Source organism: Betta splendens, chromosome 12 (genome assembly GCF_900634795.4).
Source record: "Betta splendens chromosome 12, fBetSpl5.4, whole genome shotgun sequence".
Taxonomy (NCBI): domain Eukaryota; kingdom Metazoa; phylum Chordata; class Actinopteri; order Anabantiformes; family Osphronemidae; genus Betta; species Betta splendens.
The window spans coordinates 7,156,447-7,179,167 of record NC_040892.2 but is presented as its reverse complement, the minus strand read 5'-3'; the positions used below and the strand labels follow the sequence as shown (position 1 = coordinate 7,179,167).

Genomic DNA, 22,721 nt, shown 5'->3' with positions numbered 1-22,721 from the left:
GAAGAGTCTGTTATAGTTTTACTTGTTCTATGCAGCATGTACAGCTACGATGACTGGTTGTAGTCCTCAGGTGTGTGCACAGAGTTCTACCAGCCGGAAAGCCTCCAGGAACTCGTTTATGTCGATGCTTCCGTCCTTGTTGAAGTCGATGCTCTGAGCCAGGTCTGCAATGGCCTTTTCACTGATCTCGGTCTTGAGATGGGAGCTCAGGAGCTTCCAGGTCTGACGAAACTCCTCGAAAGAGATTAGACCTGAGCGAAAACATGGAGGACGTTTTAGCCGACTACGTTTGTAATACTCATGTATTTCATGACGGGCTGCTTACTGACCTGAGTGGTCTGTGTCAATAATCCGGAAGATGGTTTCCAGGTTGGAGTGGTTTTTGTACATTGTCTCTAGAATACTGGTGTCGGAGATCTGTCAGGAATTATGCACATTGTTACTTGAAGTCAACTCAAACATTTGCGTCAACCAGAATTGCAGGTCGCACCTGTAGCTGGGGCTCCGTGATGGAGAGTTCCCTGATCCACTGCTGGTAGTCCACCGCTCCGTGCTGCGTGTTGCCGACGAGCTGAGAGCGCAGCACCCTCCAGGGCAGGCCCAGCTGCAGGACGCTCTCAGCGGCACTGGCCCAGTGGCTTAGAGAGATGGTCCCTGCGACACAGACGTCACGGTGGAGTTCTGACATTCCGACTCACTGCATCGTCCCCGCCGAGCGTGCCTTTGTGCGGTACCTGTGCTGTCGGGATCGAACTCCTGGAAGGCGGCGATGAGATCGGACTTGTGCACGAACAGCTGTTCCCTCAGAGCTCGCAGAGCGGATCTCTCTGTCCATCCAACACTGACAAACAACAGGTACACCCCACAGGAGCATGTTATAATTCTGTATTTTCCACGCTTAGTATACAGCCACACGTCTGTTTGTACCTCTGCCTCAGGGACAGCGCCCTGCAAGTGTGACTGGCCTGGTACTGAATGAAGTGCGGGACCAGATCCTGACCCATGCGTATGTAGGCTCCTCTATTGCTGCCCACCTCATAGTAGTTAGACGCTGAGAAGATGGTCACCACCTGGATGCAACAGAAGGCAGCGTTCCATCCACATGCCTCTACCAGAACCCTGTGACCGTGCACTCACTTTGCGGTTGTGGCAGATCTCGTATCCATCCTGTTTGCACTCGTGGGAACGGATGAGGAGCTGGAGGTTGTGTCTTCCCAGCACGTCGTCGGTGACGTCCGGCCCCCAGTAACAGCCCCCGCCTCTCACCTCATTGGCAATGCAGCCGTTTTGGGGCATTGGGTCACTCCACAGCAAATCCACTATCTGAGCTCATCAATGTCAGGCGAATGAAGAATAAACGGAGTTGGTTTCATGTTTAATTTTGTGTGTCTGCCACTTACTTGTTTCCACTCGTGCTCATCTGTCTCCATAGTCTCCCCAGAGTCTGGGTCTGAGTCCCAGTCAGCCTTTTTTAGGTCTCCGTAGGACTGGTCGAACCCAGCGAGTCTGCGCCTCCTCTTGAGCTCCTCCTCCACCGACCAGCTGCGTTGACTGTGTTTGTGACCCGGTGCAGAGCTGCGGTGAGTCAAAGACCACGCTCGGCGTCGACCGTCAGAACCATCCCTGCTGTTCGCTGCCGGGTTGTTGCAGCCTCTGAATACGTGCCGGGTCGTTTTAGACGGCCTGAGGGCCGAAACATACTGCACAAGCAAAACCACAGATCACAATAATATGCATTTGGGATATTTAAAGGTGAATAGCGTTCGTTTAACCGATGCCCAGTCTCAGTCTCACTCTGTGTCTGTCCATTCTGGCTATGGTGTGGAGGTCGGTGTCGCCAGAGATCCCTCCATGCACGACGAGCACCTTGTGATCGATCACCGTGGCCAACGGCAGCCAGCTGAAGATCTTCTGAAGCAGCTTCAGGATCTTCTTGCCATGCACCTGCAGTCAAAGCCAGCACTGAGGTGACCTACTTCAATTTAAACACACTCAACTAGCATTAGAAGTAATATAAACCTACCCTGTACTTTGCCAGAACCTCTTTAGTGAAACCATACCTGATGAAAGCATTAAACAGAATTAGGACACGGACCACACACATCTTGCAGAACTTTATTCAAAAAGCAAGAGATAATGTGATTCTACAGGCGAGTTGACCTCAGGTTAACAATGTGGTCCTCGTGGTTCCCCCTGTTCAGATGGACGTCGTTGGGATAGACCAGCAGGAAGCCGAACAGGATGAGCAGGATCTCCAGGGAGCTTTTCCCACGGTCCACGTAGTCCCCGTTGAAGACGTACGGTTTCTCTGAGGACGGCAAACCGTTCTGCGGAGACGGAGGGTGTTATTTTAAATGACCCCCCCCCCCCCCCCCCCCCCCCCCCCCCGTGTGACAATATGACGATTCAGGCGGCGTCGGCACCTTGTAGAAGATCAGCAATAGGTCCTCAAGCTGCCCGTGCAAGTCCCCTGGGAAGGAACAGGGAGAGCGTGAGCACGCGTTGGCGGCGTGACGACAACGGGCATCGCACCGTACCACATATGGTGATCTCCCTGGAGCGGCGGGCGGCGACGTGGTTGATATTGGGAAGCACCCTGAGGAGCCTCCAGGTTTCTCCGAGGAGCTGCAGCACGTACCGAGCGTGGAGCTGCTACTGGGAGAAACGGGCGGGAGCGGGAGGCGTGATCAGACACCGGGCTCGTTCCGGGCTGTGCCGCAGCCTTTCGTGCGGGTGCCTACTTGTTTTCGCTTGAAGGCCTCCAGCAGCCCCGACACGCCGCAGAAGCTCATGGGGAAGGTCGGACGGGGGCCGCCGTAGCTGTCGGGAACCTCGACGCTCTGGTAGCAGACGCACGTCTCCCATTCGACGTCGCGGCACGTTTCATTCTCGTGAAAGATGTGAGAGATCAGATTCCCTTGAAGCCGGAGAGGCAAAGATGGAATCAGAGTGTCAGTGATCCAAAGGAAACTATCTATAGTCTGTGAATGAGCCCGTGAGCTGCCTCACTCTCAGTGCCTGGGGTGAAGTGGTCCATCAGGAAGCCGAAGAAATTATAAAGCTGCAGGATGAGAAACTGGTTTGATTTACGGCTAAATTAGCAGAAAGAAGACGCGGGAAATGTCCTTTTAGTTCAGAAGCTACAGTGTCAGATCAGAACCTGAAACCTGAAACCCACCGAGGTTTCCGGAAACCACTCACCTTGATCTGATCTTGTTCTCCGGCATATTCGATGGACTGGAAGATGTTCCACGTGCACCTGCGCCTCATCTCCAGTCGCGCCACATATTGACGGTACCAGCGCTGGATCAGCAGAGCGGCTCTGATGGCTGGAGGCGGACAGGGTTGAGTAGGCAGTAAAAACAGGTCCGAACATCCAGTTGGTTCTGGGCCGAAGGACTCACCGGTGGCAGCTTCACAGAGCAGCACACAACACAGTAAAGACGGTCAAACACTGTCAACTGAGACGTTTCCACGGGCAAAGCATGAAAATGTGATTAAATAAAAACAGGAATTCACCTGGAACCGAGATGCTCACTGGAAACCACATACAAGCAACGACAGACATTAAATTAGCGCAGAATAAATAAGCACTGATTTAAAAGTGAGACTTTGTCCACACCTTGGTCACATTTATCCGGCCGTGGCTCTGATTTTCCCACGCCGCATCCCATGACCCTTTGCTGTTGTCACTGAGACACACATTCCTTCATTTGGGAGGCTCAGATGTTTGGCCTTGCATTTTGCAACCTGGTAAAAATGCAATAAGAAGTTTTTACAATGTTCACTCAAGATTAGTGACTAAATATATTTTGGTTCCGACTTAATACACACACAGACTCTAAAACAGAGCAGTTCCAGCTGTACCTGCTTGCGTTACTTGTCTTTCATTCTCCTCCTGTCTTCAAAAATCTCCTTCTTCTTCTCTATGTGTACAGCTTTTTCCGGCCACGCTGTGACGAAGGGCTCACGACTGTGATTCTTCCATTTCCTATTAGCTCAGTGCAGACGTGCTCTGACTGCATCTGCCGGTGGACACAAGCGGCTTAGGATTAAACCTCACTACGACTCACATCCACACATGAGTCACAGCGATTAACAGCTGTGACTCATAGGACAGAATACAGTTAAGTGGTCATCTACCACTAGAGTCTGACATACTCCTAAAATAACACAGGAGCCGCAGCATGAGTTAGGAAACGGGAGCGCCAGCTGTTTGTTTGACTCCCCCATTCTAAACATAGCAGAGCCTCCGTGCATCATTAGCAACAGATGCCGATTGTGAACTTCTATTCTAAGTCCGGCGTGGCCTTGATACTCGGCGATAACATTTATAACTGGGAGTTTTGAATATTTAGAATATTTAGGAGGGTTCCGTTTGTGACACTCTGTGTCAACAGTTTCCACAGATGCTCGACGTATTTATGTATCTGTGAAAAAACAGTGGTGAACAGATGCTCCAGCAGATGCAGAAGATGACAGTGAAACAAACAGATAATACATTGTTAATTATTTTAATAATCAATAATTAGTTATAATAATTAATTGTACTGTTCATATACCTTTAGAGGGAGCTCCAGAATAAATATGACACAATAGTAGTATTCATTGGACGTGTACTTTGAAATGTATCTCTGTATTAATATTTCCCACAGGTGAGATCCTCTATGTAACTTCTCTGTGCCGCCTCTTCACGTCCTGCTACATTTTTTACTCAATTCATGTCAGATTAGACACCGATGAAAAGTAGCAAGGCTCCTGCACATCTCCTCTCCTCCTGTTTTTTTTTTTTTTTTTCACGTGTTGAAAGAATGTCAGCTCTGTTGTCGGCCCATGAAACATCTGTCCCACACGTCCTCCGCAGCTCCCCGTCTGTTTGTAAAGGCCCTTTGTGATCGCAGCCAGCGCCGGCGCACAGCAGCAGGAAGGTGGTGGGAGACGTGGGGCTCAAGGACTCATTGATGCGGAGAAGGAAACCTTATTTCTAATTACAGGTGTTAAATACTCCACTGGTGAATATTCTATTATAGCAATAACCTGGTGACACACATCTAAAGACGGAACAAGCAACAGTAAAGCCTCAAGCTGTGCTTTTCTGCATGTGACAGAAAAAAAAAAACGGTTCCACCAACACAAAAACCAATATTATGTCTGCTAAGGTATGGTTTGTTCCCGCGTGGAGATGTTGAGACACGACAATAATTTACGACCTGTAATTGAGCTCCTCGCCGTGTTGTTGAGACCTGCGGAGCTTCTTACGCAAGATCTCGACACATTTTTGTGTTGTGATGCCCGGATAGTGTTGGGACATAAAGTGCTGCAGGGCTGCGACTAATTGAGCAGCAGAAGAGGTCGGATATAAGTCAGAGAACCCTTTCCAGCCAACAATGCCAGAGAAGGTTATTATTATAGTATTAATAATTATTATTATTATGATAATTGATACTACTGAAACCATTTGGCTTTATATTATATGTGTAACTTGGGGACCCCGATTGCTCTTCATGCTGAGCCACATGAGAAGGTTCTGCTGTTCAGGCCGTGGTGAGGAATCAGAGGAGAGGGCATCTGAGGACGTGGCTCGCTCAGCCGTCAGCGCTGCCAAGCTTTCCTGACTGTTGGCTTCTAGATATGAACATCACCTGCAGCCCTGATTATTGCCACATGTCTGCACCCCAGATCCTGTCCTTGAATAGCTGCCCTGGAATAATATTACTATTGTGTTTAACAGGGCTGATTTGAGCCTTTCATGTCAGGCCAACAAATGGGAAGTAATGAAATGAATAAACCGCTCTTTTTTTTTTTTTTTTTTACTTGTGTGGTCTGTTGTTGTTGTGTTTCTTTCTGCGAATAGCGTTTAGGACCTGCAAACCATGTTCTAACCCGCATAAATGTATTTTACATTTTAGAGGCTATCCTAAAACTTTCAGTTAAATTATCAAAATGTATTATGATTATTAAACAAACTAATTAGTCTGCTGCTGGACTTAATATCTATAAGATATACAAAGCTTTTTTCTTCCCACCTCTGGATTCTGGCGGTTTGTGGTAACAACATTAGTATCTTTTTCTCTCTCTCCTTTCCGCCAGATTATGCTCCTCATACGCTTTCACACAGAACAGGGGACAGGACAACAATGTCAAGCATCTCAAGGCCAAGCTGGGGTACAGGCAGATAAAAAGCCAGGTTCCCAGGCCCCGACAAACAGCTACCTAAGTAGAGCATCCCCGTCTCGTCTCCTCCTCCAGCCACACAGCAGACGCTCATCCACTGCCTGCGGGTTCGTCTCTGACCGTCCAGCTCATCCACCATGTCCTTCACGCTCGCCCTCATCACACTGCTCCTGGGCTCGTCGACGGTGGTCGCATTCGTTTTGCAGCCACCCAGGGAGGAACACGCAAGCGCTTTGGTTTCCCAACACAGGTCGGTATCAGAGCTGTACAAGGCTGCATAGGAGGATTTGAATTTTTTTTTTATGTTGCAGATGTTTCCCTCGCTCTTAAACAGTGAGGCCTTTTTCATATGAGTCCAAGAGAAACATTAGGTTCTGTGGGTGATTCTGGGTTATGTTGACCCTTTGGTTTCTAGGAATTTTGTGGAGAGAAGTAATAAATTGCTCCATTTAAACTCCAGCTGTGTATTTGTTGGACTCGCGGCCTCTCAGCTTGGCTTAACAAAATGTCTCTAAACTCTTCCCAATGGTTCCCGTCATTCAACCACCACATTTATCACTCTTGAAACAGAGTAACTAACGAATGCAGGTTGTGCTGTGTTCAGGTGCCGTGGGGAATCGCAGCAGTCGGTCAGGAGGGCCCTGCTCAGGGGGCTCAACCTGCAGGCTGAACCCCAGCTGCCTGCTGGTGGGCTGGACAGCGTCAGAGAGCAATGGAACAGTGTGTTCAGTGCCATTTACCCCACAGCAAATGCTACGGGTGAGAGGAATCCAAAATTCACACAAACCACTAGTGAATAATACAGTGCAAACTCTCGTCTTTAAGTTGAGCAGATCAAAACCTTAACTTTCTTCTACTGTTCTGGTTCCACTAGTTTCTGGTTTGTCTGTGTCCGCTGATGTTGGAAACAGCACTGGTCTGAAGTGCTGCTCCATGGCCTATGAGGTCTTCATGAAAGGTACACCATTGCAGACATTGTCGTGCATGTTGCTTCAATAAGAAGTGTAATAACCTGAGTAATATTACATACATTTTCCCATCTCCCAGATCTGGGATGGGACAACTGGGTGATCCATCCTCCCAGCGTCACCGTGGTCCGCTGTGTACTCTGCAACCCTGAAACAGACACCGTGCAGTGTTCATCGCGCCGCCACTCCCAGGATGCAGATTCGCAGGTACAGTCCTCCACATTTAAATGTAAATCAACAAGCGTGATGGATTCCATGTACTGTACTTTCTAGCCTGAAGCCTTTCTCCTGAAGCTGGTGTCCAGTTTTACCCGAGCCTCTGTCCCTCTGCTCTGCTCCAGGTGCCACGCTGCCTCCCCGCCTCCCAGCAGACGCTTCCCATCGTCTACATGGACGACTTGGGCACCGTTGTGATTTCCTCCGTGCAGCTGACTCGCAGCTGCGCCTGCGGACCCGGAGCCGCGGAGTAGAGCTTGTTTTGCGGTTGAGTACGTGACATCTGCGGTCTACCTGGCGCGCACACAACAACGCTGAATTCAGAAAACGCACCTCTGTTCTCTCACAAGTACTGCTTTTGCAGACTATTTCCCTTTGGCTGTCCAAGCTATCTTATCTTATTACAAAGCGTACTCAACACAGAGTGTGGGAATTGAAGCAAAGTCTCTGTAATTCAATTTGACGTTTCTATTTTTTTGTTGCCACTAAAATTGATACAACAAAACATAAATGGTTATAACTGAAAAATCAATAGACAACTGAACTAACAATGTTGCTTTGAAATTGTGTTCAACAGTTCCCTTAAGTCATTAAAACAAGATTTATAGCCAGTATAATATTTCTTTCTCTGTAAAAGTGTATCTTTAATCACAGGGAAATGTCTTAGTGAAGTGCAGCTGGCACTTCGCTGGTGTAATAAATACTGTCACGTTATCTTTAAATATCTCCACAGTGTAGAACTTTATTTATAACAGTTACTGAGTGTTCCCTCCAAATATGTGAGCCTGTCCGCAGCCAAATCTTCCTGCAGGTCAGCTGTCAAATTAGTATCTCCTCTTGTGGAAATTAATTCAAATCTGGATTCTTCTTCGTTTTTTTTTCTTTTTCTTTTTTTTTTCTCTTTTACAACTAAACCTGCAGGATATGAACTGCTGTGACTTCTTCCACGTATGTTCATTGGCAACGCTCCATTAGCATGTTTCAACCGGTAGAAAGAAAAATCTGAGCCTAATATGGTGAGAAGTCAAAGAAAATATGTTTCATTATGCAATATTAAAACAGTGACTTAACCAGTAGCATTAAATTTTAAAGATCCATCTAAAAAAATTGACAAACATTTTAGTGTCTGTTCTTTTTTCTTATGGGTCAAAACATTTCATTTGAATTTTGTATAATCAGTTTTTGTGTCTCATTGTGCATAAAGTATGTTTTATGGTTTTGCTTTTTCATTTTACACTTTTCAGATATTAAGGATGATGACACCACATTGAACCAAATCAAAAGATTGTTCTTTTACTGTATGTTATTTGTACCCGTTCAGTGATTTCTTGCATGTTCAAATAAAGACAGATCAAATCACCACAGATTCTATATATAACTGATGTGACTCTTCATAACAACATTGTTTTAATAAACTAGTTCACTGTGCCAGGGGGGCAGGAACACAAGAAACGCTGGCACAAGTGCTGGGGTGTATTTTTACACCTTGGGAGCGTTTCCAGTGTGAGTAACACTGGACTCTGCCCAGATCTGCTGCGGCTGGTGCTGCTGCTGCTGCGCTGCTCACGCCCTCAGCCGTTCGTGTGGCCGCGGATGCATTTGCGCTCCAGGCTTCTATGTGGATGCTCAAGGGCTCTTTCATGATTCTCGGCTTGTTTAGGATTAAAAACCTGCAGTAAACGGCTCGAATAGAGAACAGCGGGACCTGCGCGTAAAACTCAACGCCGCAACTAACTGAATGTGTTAATGAGGACAATGTCAGGATACTTCACTGCGCTGGTGTCCGTCGGGTTCCTGTCCCAGCTCGTGCTCGCTGACGGGGCCATTGAATGTTCAGAGGAGGAATCCCCGCTGAGACCGATCTCCAGCACGGTACCCAAAGTCACGCGCTGTTTAATGGAGTGCACCGGGATGACTTACATCCTAAAGCTGCAGCTTGAGGACCAGCGTAACATACGGCTCACAGACGCCACAGAAGGTAACGAGGCATTTTACATTTCAAACCCGGACTCTCCGCTGTCGCGTCTCTGTCGCTGCGTAATGATGCGCGCGGGGAGTCCTAACTGTGTGTCTCCGCAGGGGAACTCGGGGAATACTGTTGGTCCACGGAGATCAAGTGCATCAAAGGAGAGAGCTTCGAGCGAGCGTACGCGGTGCTGCCCGTGGATTTATCTGCAGTGGGACCTGACCGGTTGGAGGTTACAGCCACCGCTCCCGGTGCCACCACGCTGCGCGCGCACAGCGGCCGCTCCACCGTCGCGGACGACTGCGGCCTCCGTTACGACGTCACGGAGCATTTCAGCACAGCGACGGCTGGGACGTCGTTCTGCATACGGGTTATGACCCCGGAGGACGTCCTGGGGGACACGGTGCTTAAATGTCCTCCGCTACTGGTCACCTTCTGGCAGAGGAGTCCAAATTATCCCAACCAACGAGCCGGTGGCTAAAAAAGTCGCAGGTCTTTTACTTTTACCTGAACTATAAAGTCCTCACGTACATAGTACACTGAGAATATTTATACTGCTTGACTTTTTTCCATAGGTTTCAAGAAACATATTAGAAAAGTCTGCAAGCAAAGATGAGCTTATTAAGGCTTAGTGTTGTGTGAAAAAGTCCAAATGATGATAAACTATTTAAAAAAACGGTAAGTGAAAAAGAGGAAAGGAACAAACAACTGGACTGGTTAAAGCGTTCTCCACTTTCTGTGTTGATGTTCTTGTTTTTTCAGCAACCAAAACGTTTTATTCAAAATGTCGTTATGGTGCTTGACTTTTCAAATCAGCCAGAAGAAAAAATCCAGACTGTCTAAATGTGCCGTTCCTCGTCGCAGGAACAGGTACATTAATTTCTACATATGTATAAACTTTGAAGCTTATTTACACGTCAACGTAAACGATACCCTGTTTACATTATTCAGCATATATCCATTCATTTTAAACAAATTTCTGTTTATATAGGAATCAGAATAAATGAGCATTACTGTTTATGTCTTATGTGGCTTATGTAGCTAAACATTGTTGGGGTTTTTTAGCTTCAAAACCCCAAATAATGCATGACTTTGCATGTTTAAAAGAGACAAAATATAAGACACATTTATTAAAAAATATGCAATGTATGTAGTCAGTGCTGTGCTGGATTCATGCAAAACCAGCAAACGTTCTGTGAAATGTAGAATGTAAATATGAGATGTTAGCGTTTAAGCAGATATTAAACGTCTTCCTTTTACAGTAACGTTTCGTCATCGATGTAAATGAGGTGCAACGAACAAAGTGAACGTGAAAATGTTCAGTCCGCTTCAAGGTTTTTACCTTGAAGACGCAGTAGAACCGCATCTACTGCGTCTTGGTGTCCCTGATAGACTGACAGCGCCACCTACTGGCCGTCGCCCGAATTTATGGAGGTGATGATTCATGCTTCTGTCATTTACATCAACCAACCACTGGAGGGCAAACGCAGCACTTTGACAGAAACGCTGATTCACGTTTCAATTATTATGTAAACAGTATTTTTTCTAAACTGTTCTTTAAGAAACTGTATCATTCTTTCTTGATTAAAACACACAGGCTCCACATCATCTACAGTAACAATGACCTCGGTGCTGAAATTTTTACATAAATTACGTTTCTATTCTTTATAGGTCAATATAACGTCTATGTGCTGGTAATGCCTTAAGAAGACCAGCTTTGATGTAGTGTAATGTGATGTGGTGTAAATACTTCACACACAGATGGGTGATCAGATAAAAATATTTTTTATTATTTATTAGTTGATTTAAATTTTTACAAGCATCTAACGCTCTTAAACTAGTGAGATCATATATGTATTTCCCTCTGAGTACTTCGACTTTGTGTTTGACTAAACTAAATACCAGCAAATACTGTACACAAATATAGTTTCAGAAATATTTGTAGTCTTTTTATATGGAGGTAATGCTTAGAGTTTCTGTATAATAAAACAATCTATGGCAGATTCTATATTATGAGATCTTTTATGTGTAGATATTGTATAAAAACAAACTTAGTGTCAAACATGCAGGCACAGATGGCCGTACCATGTCTGTGACGCAGGGGTCTTAGAGTAAACTTTGGATAAAGTGCAGCCACGAAGTGAAACAGTAAATACCGCAGCTCCTAATGGCGCTATTCTTCGCGTTTGCGTAATATTTACACTCCGGGCAGCGTGATAACTGCGTTGGGGACGTTCGCCGACGCGTCTGTTGCGCTTTGCGGTGCATAAAACTGAGCTCGGTCCCCAGGCGGCTGAACAGAGTAGAACAATCCAGTAGGCAGCGAGCGGACGACCCAAACACGCACGGTCTGCGGGACTGCAGCGCGTTGACAGCGTTGGACAATAACACGCCGATCTTGGCCGGTCAACAATGTGACCGAGCGAGGAGCGCGCCGGAGCTGAGGACTGTCGGAAACGCACGGCAGCCAACTTTGGCCGCCGTGCGAGGCGCGCCATGGCATCGCAGCCAAGGTAGGCAGGCGCGGCTAGCGGCTAGCGGGCGACTGGCGCTAATTAGCCGCGCTAGCCTCCTCGCGGGCGTCTCGCGGACAGGTTCGCCCTCTGGAAAAGTGTGCGAGAGTGTGGAAGGGAACGCGGCGCACGCGGGGCGTCGTTACGCGGCCGTGCGTAAAACGAGCCCGGCGGCGTTTCGGCCCCGTGAGCAGTTCGCGTAGGAAGTGGAATCAGCTGGAAGGAAGGAGCAGGGTGCGTGATTTCTACCAGCTGGTCGTCGGGGGCTGTTGTGTTCACGCCATTTAAAGTTTTTTTTTAAAGCGTGCCCATAAGTTTGGAAATTTGCGCACGCGCCGCGGTTCACGGACTCGGATTCACTCGGGGCTCGTCCCGATCACTGCGCCTGTTACTTTAATTTAACTTCGCGTCCAGTTTGTTGACAGCGCGAGTCTTAGCGAATAATCCCACCAGCTGGTTCTCAGCTCCCTCTCGATTAATGTGCTGTTTGATCTGAGCCTCACCATTTATTCAAAAGTAAAGGTTAATTCTAAAAATGAGTTTAATTTTTTTTATTTTATATCCATATATGCTGTTTTCATTTATGCAAGTATGCAACATGTAAATGCTTCCAGTGGAAGCACAAACCGCATCAGTCACTCTTCCATAGTTTGCCTGCGCGTGCTTCCTGCACTGGCTCTGTTATTGTCTAAGAACCGAAAGTCTTTTGTTCAGCTTTTTTTTAACCTTACAATTTTCAATTTCCATTTCATGGTATTTTAGTCAAAATGTTGGCTTACTCCGTCTGCTCTGGTGGGGCGGTTTCAGTATCAGTACTGCTTTCTGTGCTGTTGAAAGGTCATTGCACCTTAATCAGTTACTTTGATATGTAGTTTAGTCTACTCTTGTGTTAAATATCCTCTGGTATCTTGGTGAAATCAATACTTTTCAAAAAAGACACAGGTTGTTTGAAGACAGATTTGCAGTAGTGGAAGATAAAGCACATGATGGTGTTTATCTGCCATTTGCAAGGTGCAAACAGCACCTCCAAGGGGTTTGTGTTCTATATTAAATGCAATATTTGTACATGTAATACATTTTGAAATGCTTTGACTGGTATTCCTAACGAATGAATGAATGAATGAATTTGTGTTGCCTGTTGCTTTATTCCTCGTAACCTGGTCCGCGCCGCTTTGTTTTGTCCTCATACTTGAGTGCACATCTGTTTGGCTGAGTCCCAAATCTGTGTCGCTCCACTTGTTGTCATGGTAACATTCCTTTGGGGTTGCTCTCACCAAGGAACCTGGTATTTTTGGGGGAAAACCACAAAAGTTCCAAATGTTATGCCGTGAGTTTTTCTTGGTAGATTCAAATTATTAAACAAAGGTGTGAAACCACTGGATATGATTATCACAAAATCAGAAATAAAAATAATAAACAGTCACAGGTTGGCTTTGACATCATATGAGGACAGGTAGTGGTAATTATTCTTTTGATATATGTTTGAGCCATATGTCCTCTTTGGGGACTAGAGAGAACAGATGTCAACATTGTGGTGAATCCTCATCCGTGATTCTAATTGCACTTTTCTGTAGATATGACGGGCACAATCCTCTCCCATTAGACGCTGCTGCTCTGCCCCTGGGGAATTTGCAGGCTGTAAATTGAGGCAATACTGACTTTATCAAAGGACAAGTCACAGATCATTTTAATTTTACTTATCTGAAATCAATTAGCAATTTGTGTGTCAATATCACAAATGTGTAATGGGTTTTCCTTTTGATTATTTAGGCGTCTTGTTTACCCACGGCACCGTGTGATGGATTTGCCAAAGCGTTTTTCATATAACAACATTATTTCTCTTTCTTTAATGTTTTCAGTGGTTTCAATGAGGAAAGAAACCGTCTCCGCCTCCAAGCATGGGAACAGAGGAACCAAGAAATCAGCCAAACCAAAGAACTCAAAGCTGAAAATGTGCCACTCTTTGGGGAACCATACAAGGTGAAGACTATTTAGGGTATAAGACAATATTCATTTGAACTGAGGCAGACATTAAGTTTTTTTGTTTTGTTTGGCATAAATGAGCAGAATTATATTTGGCTGCACTCAAAACTCTCTTTCCAACTTTTTTTCCAGACAAACAAAGGGGATGAGCTCTCGAGTCGAATCCAGAGGATGCTGGGTAGTTATGAAGATGGAAATCATCCCAGTCACGTTCCCACTGACCCTTCTCCTTATGCAACGGCCTCACCGTCAGATCAGTGTCCGCCTGAAAAAGCAACCAAACCTCCATTACACCCCCAGGCCCCTCACGTGACCACCCAAGCCCCAAAAGGCTCCAGTAGCAACGTTTACTCCTCTCAGCCCATAAGGACATCCGGTGCCTCTTCCTCTCCCAACCAGCACGAGCATTCATTGACTTTCTCAAACCGCAGTCAGGGTGCTCAGGTTGGCCAATCGGCACATGAACAAAAGACAAGTGAAGCCTTCTCAGATCTTGGGGATCGCATGAGCATTTCCCAGGAAATGTCTGCTCAGTCCCCTGCTACTAAGTCCAATGACTTTTTACATTCAGGTGACCATGATATTGTGGCCTTGGACACTAAGGACATCATAAATAGGCACCCACTTCTAGGATCCATAGACCACCACCCAGTACCTTCCAGCATCACGGATTTTTCTACAATAATCAATAAACAGTCCCCTCAAGATGCATCTGTGCCTCATGCCAATAAAACGAACCCACTGCCCTCCCAGACCTTCCCTCCACTCCTGTCATCTAAGCAACCCAGTGCAGTGATGACGCAGAAGCCAACAGCCTACGTGCGGCCCATGGACGGTCAGGACCAAGTAGTCAGCGAGTCGCCTGATCTAAAGGCTTCACCAGAGCCATATGCTCCTCTACCGGAGTCCATCAACAAGTCAGACCAGGGCCAAATCAAGGTGCTGCCACAGTTCTTGGAGGTGAGTGTGGTGATACAGATTCAATATTAATACAACAGAAAAGGTTCTTGTTTATTAGACTCCATCTTTATCTCTGTGAAGATGTGAGAAATAATAGCTGTTGGAAATATTCCTAAAGTGGCAATGAGTTATGGATGTTAATAAAACATCAGTGTGATGTTTTTGTGGTGCGTTCAAAGACCGTGGGGGACACGACCTATAGGAAAGAGGAAATCCTTGGTTCTTGTCTCAGCAGTTTTGTCTGGGCCGTGAATTTGCAGCGCTGTCCTGTGGTCCGAGGCGATTGTGTGTCCGCTGGACCTCTTCAAAGTTCTGATATTTCTGCATGAATGCGCAGGCGTTGAGATAGGGGAGAAAAAATGGCCTTGGGCTTTCTTTGTTGTGAAGGATTTGGCTGAACTCCAGCTCAACTCCATTCATCTGTTCTCGGTCACACACAAACATGCACCGCAGCCCCTGCACCTGCACCGCTCCACGTCCCCATTTACTGTGCAGCAGCACAGCAGGGCTGAAAATGCTGCTGTTTTCGCTGCCGGGACAAGTCTGGTGCAGGATGGCAAGGCTCTGACTTACGCTGCTGTTTCTCACCAAGTCCTCGTGTCATAACTTTGCATATTGTCTGCACTGGTCCATGCATAACACAGCTTCCATGCAAGGTTTCCTGCAGTTCCACACTTTTCTTCCAAAGCAGGCTTCAGGAGCAAACCTTCTCGTTGCACCGGTCACGTTGACCGTGTTAACTACACACGGTGTGTTGCACAGGTGCAGAGCGCTCTGTGCTGTGTGGCTGTGACCTCAGCAGCCTCTGATAACTTCACCCTGGGCTCAGCAAAAGCAATAAATGAGCTTTGTCACCGACTTGCGTAACGATTCCCGGGGCCCAATCCGTCTAACTTTATCTGGAACGTTGTCCATTTACAAGGAAACACGGCGAGTCCTGAAGTCCAGACTGTTGACTCATTCACACGCAGCGTTTATCTGATGCTAGTGTTGGCATGCGATGCTGCCTGATGCAGGCTATTGTGTCACTCATCCAGTATTTGTAGTTGGCAGCGATGCATTACAGTCAAACGTGTTTCTAATGGCTCGTCATTGGTCTCTCTTCTCTCTGCTGGTTGGAGACTAAAAGATGACAGTAATCACATGTGTGTTGCTAGAAAGGTTTAGATTAGTTTAGATTTTCTACTCTGGCCCTTTTTTTAGAGGAACCTTTTTTTGTTTTATGTTGTATGATTAAGCTTAAATCTGTCCTTTTTACAGACAAAGACCAATGAAGCTCAGTGTGTAGAGGACATCTTAAGGGTGAGTTCAGTCGTTTAAGTTGTCATTTACATTGTATTCGCACAGATGACTGTCTTTAATGCATTGTAGCTTTGTCATCTGCACAACACACATCTCGCTCCTTTCCTTTCCTCTTTCCTCCTTTCCCATTCACAGGAAATGACCCACTCGTGGCCTCCACTCCTGACAGCCATACACACACCTAGAACAGATGAAGCCTCCAAATCTCCACTCTCAGCCAAGGTGGGAGCTCACGGGATCTAACATTGATGCTACGCACCTGCATATCCTGTCCAATCCTTTCCCAGTAATTATAATTTGGCATAAATGCAAATTGGTGAAAATGTTTTTCTCCCCAGGAAGTAGAGCACGTCCATTCATGTCAAGTGCAGAGTGAGTAAATGGCAGATTTAAACACACACACACACACACACACACACACACACACACAGGATGTACATTTCAATAGAAAAGGAAACAATGTTGGACAGCAGGGAAAGATGAAAAGTTTTTCCCAGCACACATAATCTTGTCCTTGTGCGTTGTTTTTCATCAAAGTGACGTTTCTATGGCAACTTGTACAAACTTGATGCTCTGTTTTGTGAACTGACCACAAAATGCCAGAGCGGAACAGCCCTACAATTTCAACTGAAATGAACCCCAGCTAAAGGAGAGAGAGTGAAGTCTCTGTGAACAGCTTGTTTGTCCTAGTTCTGCTTGTTTTATTGCAGTATGTCCCCCAATTATTAGTCACTACCACCACTATTGGTACTTGTTAATGTACTTCTAATGATGTTGTTAATTCATGATACTGAACATATTCCACAGTCTAAATCAAACTCAAGTCTGAGAGTCTTTTGTTTGCTTCTTTCTAGAAAGCTTTGATCCACCACAACTCAGTCAACAAATCCCTTTACTGTAAGTGACTCATCCTTCATTAGTCTTCTTTTACCGTTATTTACAACATATGGCACAAAATGTGCAACTGAACCATGAGTTGCAAAAGTAAGAACAGAAGAAATGCAGTATTGCTTTCTTATTAAATGGCCTCAGTGTTAACTGGTCCATTATTGTGATGTGGGTTTCAGTTCATTCAAAACAGCCCTTTCCAGTGGGCCAGAATCCGCCAGCTCCAGCGGCTCAGAAAGCAGCTCGGGATCCGAGTCAGAGAGTGAAAGTGGGGCGGAGGAGCCAAATGAGCCCACAGTGAGCAGCGCCATCAAGACTGAGGTGGTTTTCTGTTCCGTTGGTTAACTTTTTATTAATGGATGTTGGAGTATTTGCTGTGGAATTTGAACCTTTTACTTGAGAGCTCCCTCACTGTGTTTATTGTGTTGTTTTCTTTTTTAATAGCCCGATGCTGCAGCTGCGAGTCGTGGTGATTGGCAGTTGTGGAACTGGATGAGGTCCAACCCACCGAGCTTCAGCGCCGAAGGTCGCGGAGGTGCACTTGTCTCTGAGAGTCCTACTCACAAACAGCCAGTGTCCATTCAAAGCCCCAAGCACTCTAGTGTAGATGTGGTCAACCCGATCAGGGAGTCCAAGCTTTCATCTCCACAGAAAGGGTTTAGCGGCGTCAACGCCAAACCCCAGCAGTGCAGTGAAAGCTCTCAGGACAATTATCAGCAGAGTTGCCAAATGTCTCCCTCCGCTGTTTCCTGTAAACGTTCATGCAACATTAACTCTTTCAAACCAGCCAAGGCAGAGTGTCCAGATCGAACCGGAGCAGCTCTCGGTATCGAGTGTGAGGAAGATTCAGCCGCGCGGGTTAAAGATCCATGTTTCACAGACAGACCAAAGGTGAAGACGAAAACGAGGCATTCCAAAAAATTAAAGGACAGCAGTGACGGCAAAAGAGGCGGCAAGAGGACTTTGACACACGGGTCGCTGGAGAAACAGAAAACTGGACCTGAGCCTGAACCCGAGGTCCCGCTGGTCCTACATAGTCATTGCCCGTCTTGTGGTGTGCGACATCCCAATCCCTGTTCCTGCCCCACACAGAGTCCTGCTCCGCCTGACCCCACAGTCAGACTGGGCTGTAGCAAAGTCAAAACGGAGACCATCAGCCAGAAAGATACCAAACTGCCACACAAGACCAGCCACAAGCACTCAGAGAAGACTGGTCACAGAACCAAAGTTCCTAAGGAGCACAGCGGGCCTCCCAAGGCCCTGCTGGTGAAGATTGATCTCCTTCTGCTCTCAAGATTTCCCAGGACCTCCAGCAGCCACCAGGAAGTAGTCCACCACACGAAGAGATCAGCTGTGGTCACGCAGCAAGACCGTGCTTCTGCAACTCACAAACGCACCACAGCCAGCAAAAAGAGCAATCCTAAAAACGTGAGAACCCTAGAGGTCGAGGACAGTTCTACATGTAGAAGTCATGGCTCTAGTTTAATGGGATTTGTTTTCTTCCAGGCTGAGGTGGACAATGACTCTCACCCAAGAAAGAAACAAAAGCTGGAAAACAATAATACCTCATCAACTCACGGTTCTACCAAACTGGAGTAGGTCTCTAATATCAGACTTATTGTGATTTATTTATATATAATATTTGTCTCTGTTTGTCAGTTCAGTCCCATCAAACACGTTCTTTTGACACAACCCACAGAAGTTCCAGCAATCCAGCAGAGGAACGGGAGCATAAGAAGGCCAAGAGGAGCCATGTACATTTGCAGCAGCCTGTAACACCCGTGAACACATCTACAGACTCGAAGTTACACAAACACAAGTCTGGGGACACACAGGAGTCCAACAAGGAGGCTGCAAAAAGCAAGCACAAAAAGAGGAGCATGAAGCAAAGCGAGTACCCACGCGTTGAAAAGGTAAAGGTTAAGCTGATTAAGGCCGTTATATGAACTCTGGGCTGAGTTTTAATCTGATATCCGCCTCGCGAGCCCAGCAGAAGGCCCTGAAGAGCATCCCCTCCGACCCACCAGCTCCACAGCCCAGCAGAGAAGCCTCAGCCAGCAGAGCCCTGCTCAGATTTGAAGAGAGGTAAGAGACGCGATATCTCCTCAGACGTTTGACGTTTTTCCCCACAGTGCAGAAAATCCAGTGTGTTTTACAGTATCTAACCTTTGCAAATAAAGATTAATGGTGGTTAATCCCACCTGTATAATAGGACCTGTGGACATGTTGGGACAGGCCATAAAAGCTGGTGTAGGAGTATCACTTTACAGTGTTATTGATCGGATACTTTGCCTGCAGGTCGTATCCAGTGAAGCATTATATAAAAGAGGCCAAACGACTGAAGCACAAAGCAGATGCAGAAGTAAGTTTTTCCGTATTTCAGCTCAAGTCGCTTCATTCAAACCGGTTGCTGACGTGCTTGTTTTACTTCCCCTCTAGACGGATAAGCTCAGTAAAGCTTTCAACTACCTGGATGCAGCCATGTACTTTGTGGAGAGTGGCATCGCCATGGAGCGAGATCCACAGATTTCAGTGTCCTCCTACACCATGTTTGCAGAGACGGTGGAGCTGCTCAAGTAAGAGCCAGTCACGGGTTGCTTGTGAAGCTTTTTGAACTGCGGTCACACATTTGTTATTGTATGAGTTGAATTTCAAAGATAGGTTTTCCTTTCATGGCTTCAGATTTGTCCTGAAACTCAAAGACCCAGTGGATCCATCAGCGACACCTGCAGAAAAGGACTTTTTAGCATTATGGTAAGAAACAGGTTTGCCTCCTTTTTTGGCTTCACAAGTCAAATTAGTGTTGATAAATTGTGCTCACACATCTGGACGGTCTGTATTTTGGGCGAGGATTAACCTTTAAATAAAGGCGACCTGAAGCTCTGCGCACATGCTTCGTCTGCCTGCTTTTAATCAGCCCGTGGTTTGTTTCTTGCAGCCTGAAGTGCCAGTCTCTGCTGCAGATGGCCATGTTTCGGCACAAACACAAAACTGCACTTGAGTATTCAAAGATCCTCACTAATCATTTCAATGTAAGTGCAGCTCTTAATCACTAGCTAACAGTTGGACGATATAAAATACACAGCATGTTGTTTATTATGGTTTTTGTTTTGCTTTCAGAGCTCTGCTCAGACTCCCTCCATCGTAACATTGAAGTAGGTCATCTCGCTCACATGCCACGTGCACTTTTAGACCAGATGTCTCAGTCTTCCTCTATTTGCCCGTCTACTCCAGAAGCAGCTCGTCTCCCGTGCCCGGCGTGTCGTCACCGGGCGGTCCTGGCTCCAGCCTCGGTGGTTTGGCTGTGGGCAGCACCGCGGCACTTCCTCGGGTTGCATTCAACTATGTCAACATCACTATGTTATTCTTGAGTGCTCATGATATCTGGGAGCAGGCAGAGGAGCTGGCACGCGGAGGCAGCGGTAAGTGAATATGTAGTATCACACAGGAATGTGAGGTCTTTTTATTCACTTTCTGAGAAGGTTCCAATAATTCACTCATTCAGTAATTATGTTCACGTTTCATGTGTGTTGTAGGTGTCCTGACAGAGCTGGACGCAGTGATAGGCCCACTGAGCTTAGCTTCAACTATGAGCTTCATGGTTCGTTACACACGACAAGGTGTCCACTGGCTGAGGCTGGACAGTCAAAAGGTAAAGTGAGCGTGAGCTGCCTCCAGGCCTGGATGCCTGCGGAGCCTCTGGGCTTCACTTCGTGTGGCAGACTTTTCTGTACTTGACATGGACGCGAATTTATGTGCAAAACGCACACACCGATGCCATCTCATTCCATGTTTGGGATTCGAACCCAGACACTTATTTATTAATTTCTTTCACGTCTTGTTATCCTCCTGTCTGTCCATGTTATTCTGTTGACTGACATCATGAATAATATGCTGTTCAGAAGTGGCCTTTGCTAAATTTGCATAGAAATGCATGGTTACAGTGCAAGTACTACAGAGTTATTTATTACCTTGGGTTAGTAACATTACTTTAGTACATTAACTCAGGACCTGAATGAAATTAAAGAGCAACAACAGCAACAAACAGACTAATTGCAGTTGTTGCTGATCAACACTTCACTAAACAAATCTACTTTTTTTTTTTTTTTAATCTGCATATTTCCCCTCGCATAAATAACTGAGGAAGACATTTCTACTCCCAATAGAGCCCATAACTGCGGTGTTTGTATTTGTGTGGGAACAGCTTTTGCTGATTAGAAATGTTTGCATCTTGCAATAGGACCCAATAGTAACATTAAATCAGCCTTGGGTTTTTTTAGCTTTAGTTGGACTGAAACCGACGTATTGTGCAATAAATGCATTTATAAGGATTAAATTAGCTAATCACATTAAATACATTTCAAATGTAGATTGACCTGTGTATATATACTGTAGATCATTGAGTGAATCATTTCAGAATCAGAATAATGGGACTGAAGAAAAGACTAAGGAAGGTTTTTAACTTAAGGGAAGACTTGTTGGACGCAGAGTGGTTTTGGTGTCACAGTTGATGGCAGTAGCTCAGTATTTTCAGGGCTGTATTTCGTAATCAGGACTAATAATGGAAAGTAACTGTTTTTGAAGTTTGTCAGTTTTCAGATTTCTTTGCTTTATCTGACTCCAAATCCTGATGTCGCTGAGAAAGGGGGGAAAAAATGATTTAGCTTTTCTTTTGACGAATGTGGATTCCAGCGTGCCCCAAGACGCTTTGCAGTCACCACAAGTATAGAATAATTCTTTATAGTATACATTACGTGTGTTAGAGTGTTGTTTTAAGATGGACAAGCTGAATAATGCAGGTCAGGACACCCAGACTTCCCCTGGACTTCATGCTTCACTTTGAGTTGCCTTTCGAGTAGAGTGGGACATCCACTGTGATCATACGGCCATGAAATGACATTAGTTTACCTTTTTGCTCCTGTGGCCTGCTTTCCTATGTTTCCCACATATTTGAGTTGCTAAATGGTTTCTAAATGTGTGGGAGTAAAATGAATGGCCAAACTATGGCTTCCTAAATAATGCACTTTGGAGTATGTTGTAGTTAATTTGAAGCACTGTGGTAGTTGTTACTCTTGTGTATTGAAATTTTTGATTCTAGGCAACAAAGCAGGACTTGTTTGCTCAAACTTTAAGTGAGCTGTTGTAGTTATCACATGGGGGAAAACTAATATTCATTACGAAATAGTAAAGAGAAACATTAGTTTAGTGCATTAGCCCCATTGGATTTTTTCGCCTGTTAATTCAGTTGTTGTCTGTGTAATTAAATGACAAAAGGGCTAAACGAGGATCACACGTTCCTAAATTTATTTTCTCAAACATGAAAAGAAATATTTTTTTAGCTAAGACGTGACACTGGTGAAATGAAATTGGGATTATTTTATGTACAAGTAGTCAGAAATGACCTTAGAGTTTCTTACCACGAATGTCTACACTGCACATCAGGTGAAAAATGTGGCATCCAACACATCAGCTTCATCTATATTTTATTTAATTTATTGTCTTTTCTAACTTGTGACTTTATTTTCATTACCTTTCCGCTGAACTTGTTTATCAGAATTTACAAAGTAAAACATTGTGTAGGGTTATTAAAAGGTGTTTTTTTTTTCCTTTTGTGAAATGTGTAAATAATTTGTCGTGCAGTGTACACAGACAAATAAACACTGGTAATTAATCTTTTGTTACTGTTATTATTGAACTGAAGTTAGGGATGTACTAAACTGTTGAAAACCTTTTTTTTTACATTTACAACAT

General features: G+C 45.5%; 3 protein-coding genes across 9 annotated transcripts; 2 read left to right on the top strand and 1 right to left on the bottom strand.

Moving 5' to 3' along the window:
• Positions 1-5: 5 nt before the first annotated feature.
• LOC114867430 (serine/threonine-protein phosphatase with EF-hands 2-like) lies at positions 6-4,247 on the bottom strand. 6 transcript variants are annotated; one of them, XM_029170088.3, is made up of 19 exons: positions 3,868-4,246; positions 3,623-3,750; positions 3,520-3,537; positions 3,405-3,413; positions 3,202-3,329; positions 3,010-3,061; positions 2,742-2,917; positions 2,538-2,652; positions 2,424-2,470; positions 2,161-2,327; positions 2,024-2,060; positions 1,795-1,944; positions 1,401-1,700; positions 1,138-1,323; positions 928-1,070; positions 735-841; positions 491-654; positions 330-417; positions 6-251 (listed from the first exon to the last, which is right to left on the bottom strand). In XM_029170088.3, the coding sequence occupies exons 2-19, from the start codon at positions 3,672-3,674 to the stop codon at positions 67-69; spliced, it is 2,124 nt and encodes a 707-aa protein (XP_029025921.1). In that variant the 5' UTR covers positions 3,675-3,750; positions 3,868-4,246; the 3' UTR covers positions 6-66. The 6 variants fall into 6 exon arrangements, with proteins under 6 accessions (XP_029025921.1, XP_029025918.1, XP_055369209.1 ...); XM_029170085.3 differs by having other exon boundaries at positions 3,202-3,413; positions 3,868-4,247; XM_055513234.1 differs by lacking the exon at positions 3,010-3,061 and having other exon boundaries at positions 3,202-3,413; positions 3,623-4,245.
• A 1,940-nt stretch (positions 4,248-6,187) lies between these two features.
• gsdf (gonadal somatic cell derived factor) lies at positions 6,188-10,589 on the top strand. Its single transcript, XM_029170098.3, has 6 exons — positions 6,188-6,424; positions 6,779-6,933; positions 7,049-7,132; positions 7,222-7,349; positions 7,484-9,336; positions 9,438-10,589. Exons 1-5 carry the CDS (start codon positions 6,312-6,314, stop codon positions 7,610-7,612), a joined length of 609 nt encoding a protein of 202 aa, XP_029025931.1. The 5' UTR covers positions 6,188-6,311; the 3' UTR covers positions 7,613-9,336; positions 9,438-10,589.
• An 866-nt stretch (positions 10,590-11,455) lies between these two features.
• Positions 11,456-22,642, top strand: aff1 (AF4/FMR2 family, member 1). 2 transcript variants are annotated; one of them, XM_029170081.3, is made up of 19 exons: positions 11,456-11,837; positions 13,697-13,817; positions 13,953-14,780; positions 16,041-16,082; positions 16,218-16,304; positions 16,421-16,454; positions 16,937-16,979; positions 17,150-17,291; positions 17,415-18,398; positions 18,477-18,565; positions 18,670-18,883; positions 18,964-19,055; positions 19,269-19,332; positions 19,410-19,546; positions 19,653-19,724; positions 19,909-20,002; positions 20,091-20,125; positions 20,205-20,392; positions 20,507-22,642. In XM_029170081.3, exons 1-19 carry the CDS (start codon positions 11,821-11,823, stop codon positions 20,629-20,631), a joined length of 3,408 nt encoding a protein of 1,135 aa, XP_029025914.1. In that variant the 5' UTR covers positions 11,456-11,820; the 3' UTR covers positions 20,632-22,642. The 2 variants fall into 2 exon arrangements, with proteins under 2 accessions (XP_029025914.1, XP_029025913.1); XM_029170080.3 differs by having other exon boundaries at positions 11,457-11,837; positions 18,961-19,055.
• The last annotated feature ends 79 nt before the right edge of the window (positions 22,643-22,721 follow it).

Coding starts and splice junctions, on each gene's coding strand:
- LOC114867430 (XM_029170085.3), bottom strand. CDS start 3,674: ATGGGATGCGGCGTGGGAAAATCAGAGCCACGGCCGGATAAATGTGAC. Junction 1,701..1,794: donor CCAGAATGGACAGACACAGA/GTGAGACTGAGA, acceptor TTGCTTGTGCAG/TATGTTTCGGCCCTCAGGCC. Junction 1,071..1,137: donor AGATCTGCCACAACCGCAAA/GTGAGTGCACGG, acceptor TGTTGCATCCAG/GTGGTGACCATCTTCTCAGC.
- gsdf (XM_029170098.3), top strand. CDS start 6,312: ATGTCCTTCACGCTCGCCCTCATCACACTGCTCCTGGGCTCGTCGACG. Junction 6,425..6,778: donor GCTTTGGTTTCCCAACACAG/GTCGGTATCAGA, acceptor TGCTGTGTTCAG/GTGCCGTGGGGAATCGCAGC. Junction 7,133..7,221: donor CTATGAGGTCTTCATGAAAG/GTACACCATTGC, acceptor CCCATCTCCCAG/ATCTGGGATGGGACAACTGG.
- aff1 (XM_029170080.3), top strand. Junction 16,980..17,149: donor AGTCAACAAATCCCTTTACT/GTAAGTGACTCA, acceptor TGTGGGTTTCAG/TTCATTCAAAACAGCCCTTT. Junction 18,566..18,669: donor CACGGTTCTACCAAACTGGA/GTAGGTCTCTAA, acceptor CACAACCCACAG/AAGTTCCAGCAATCCAGCAG.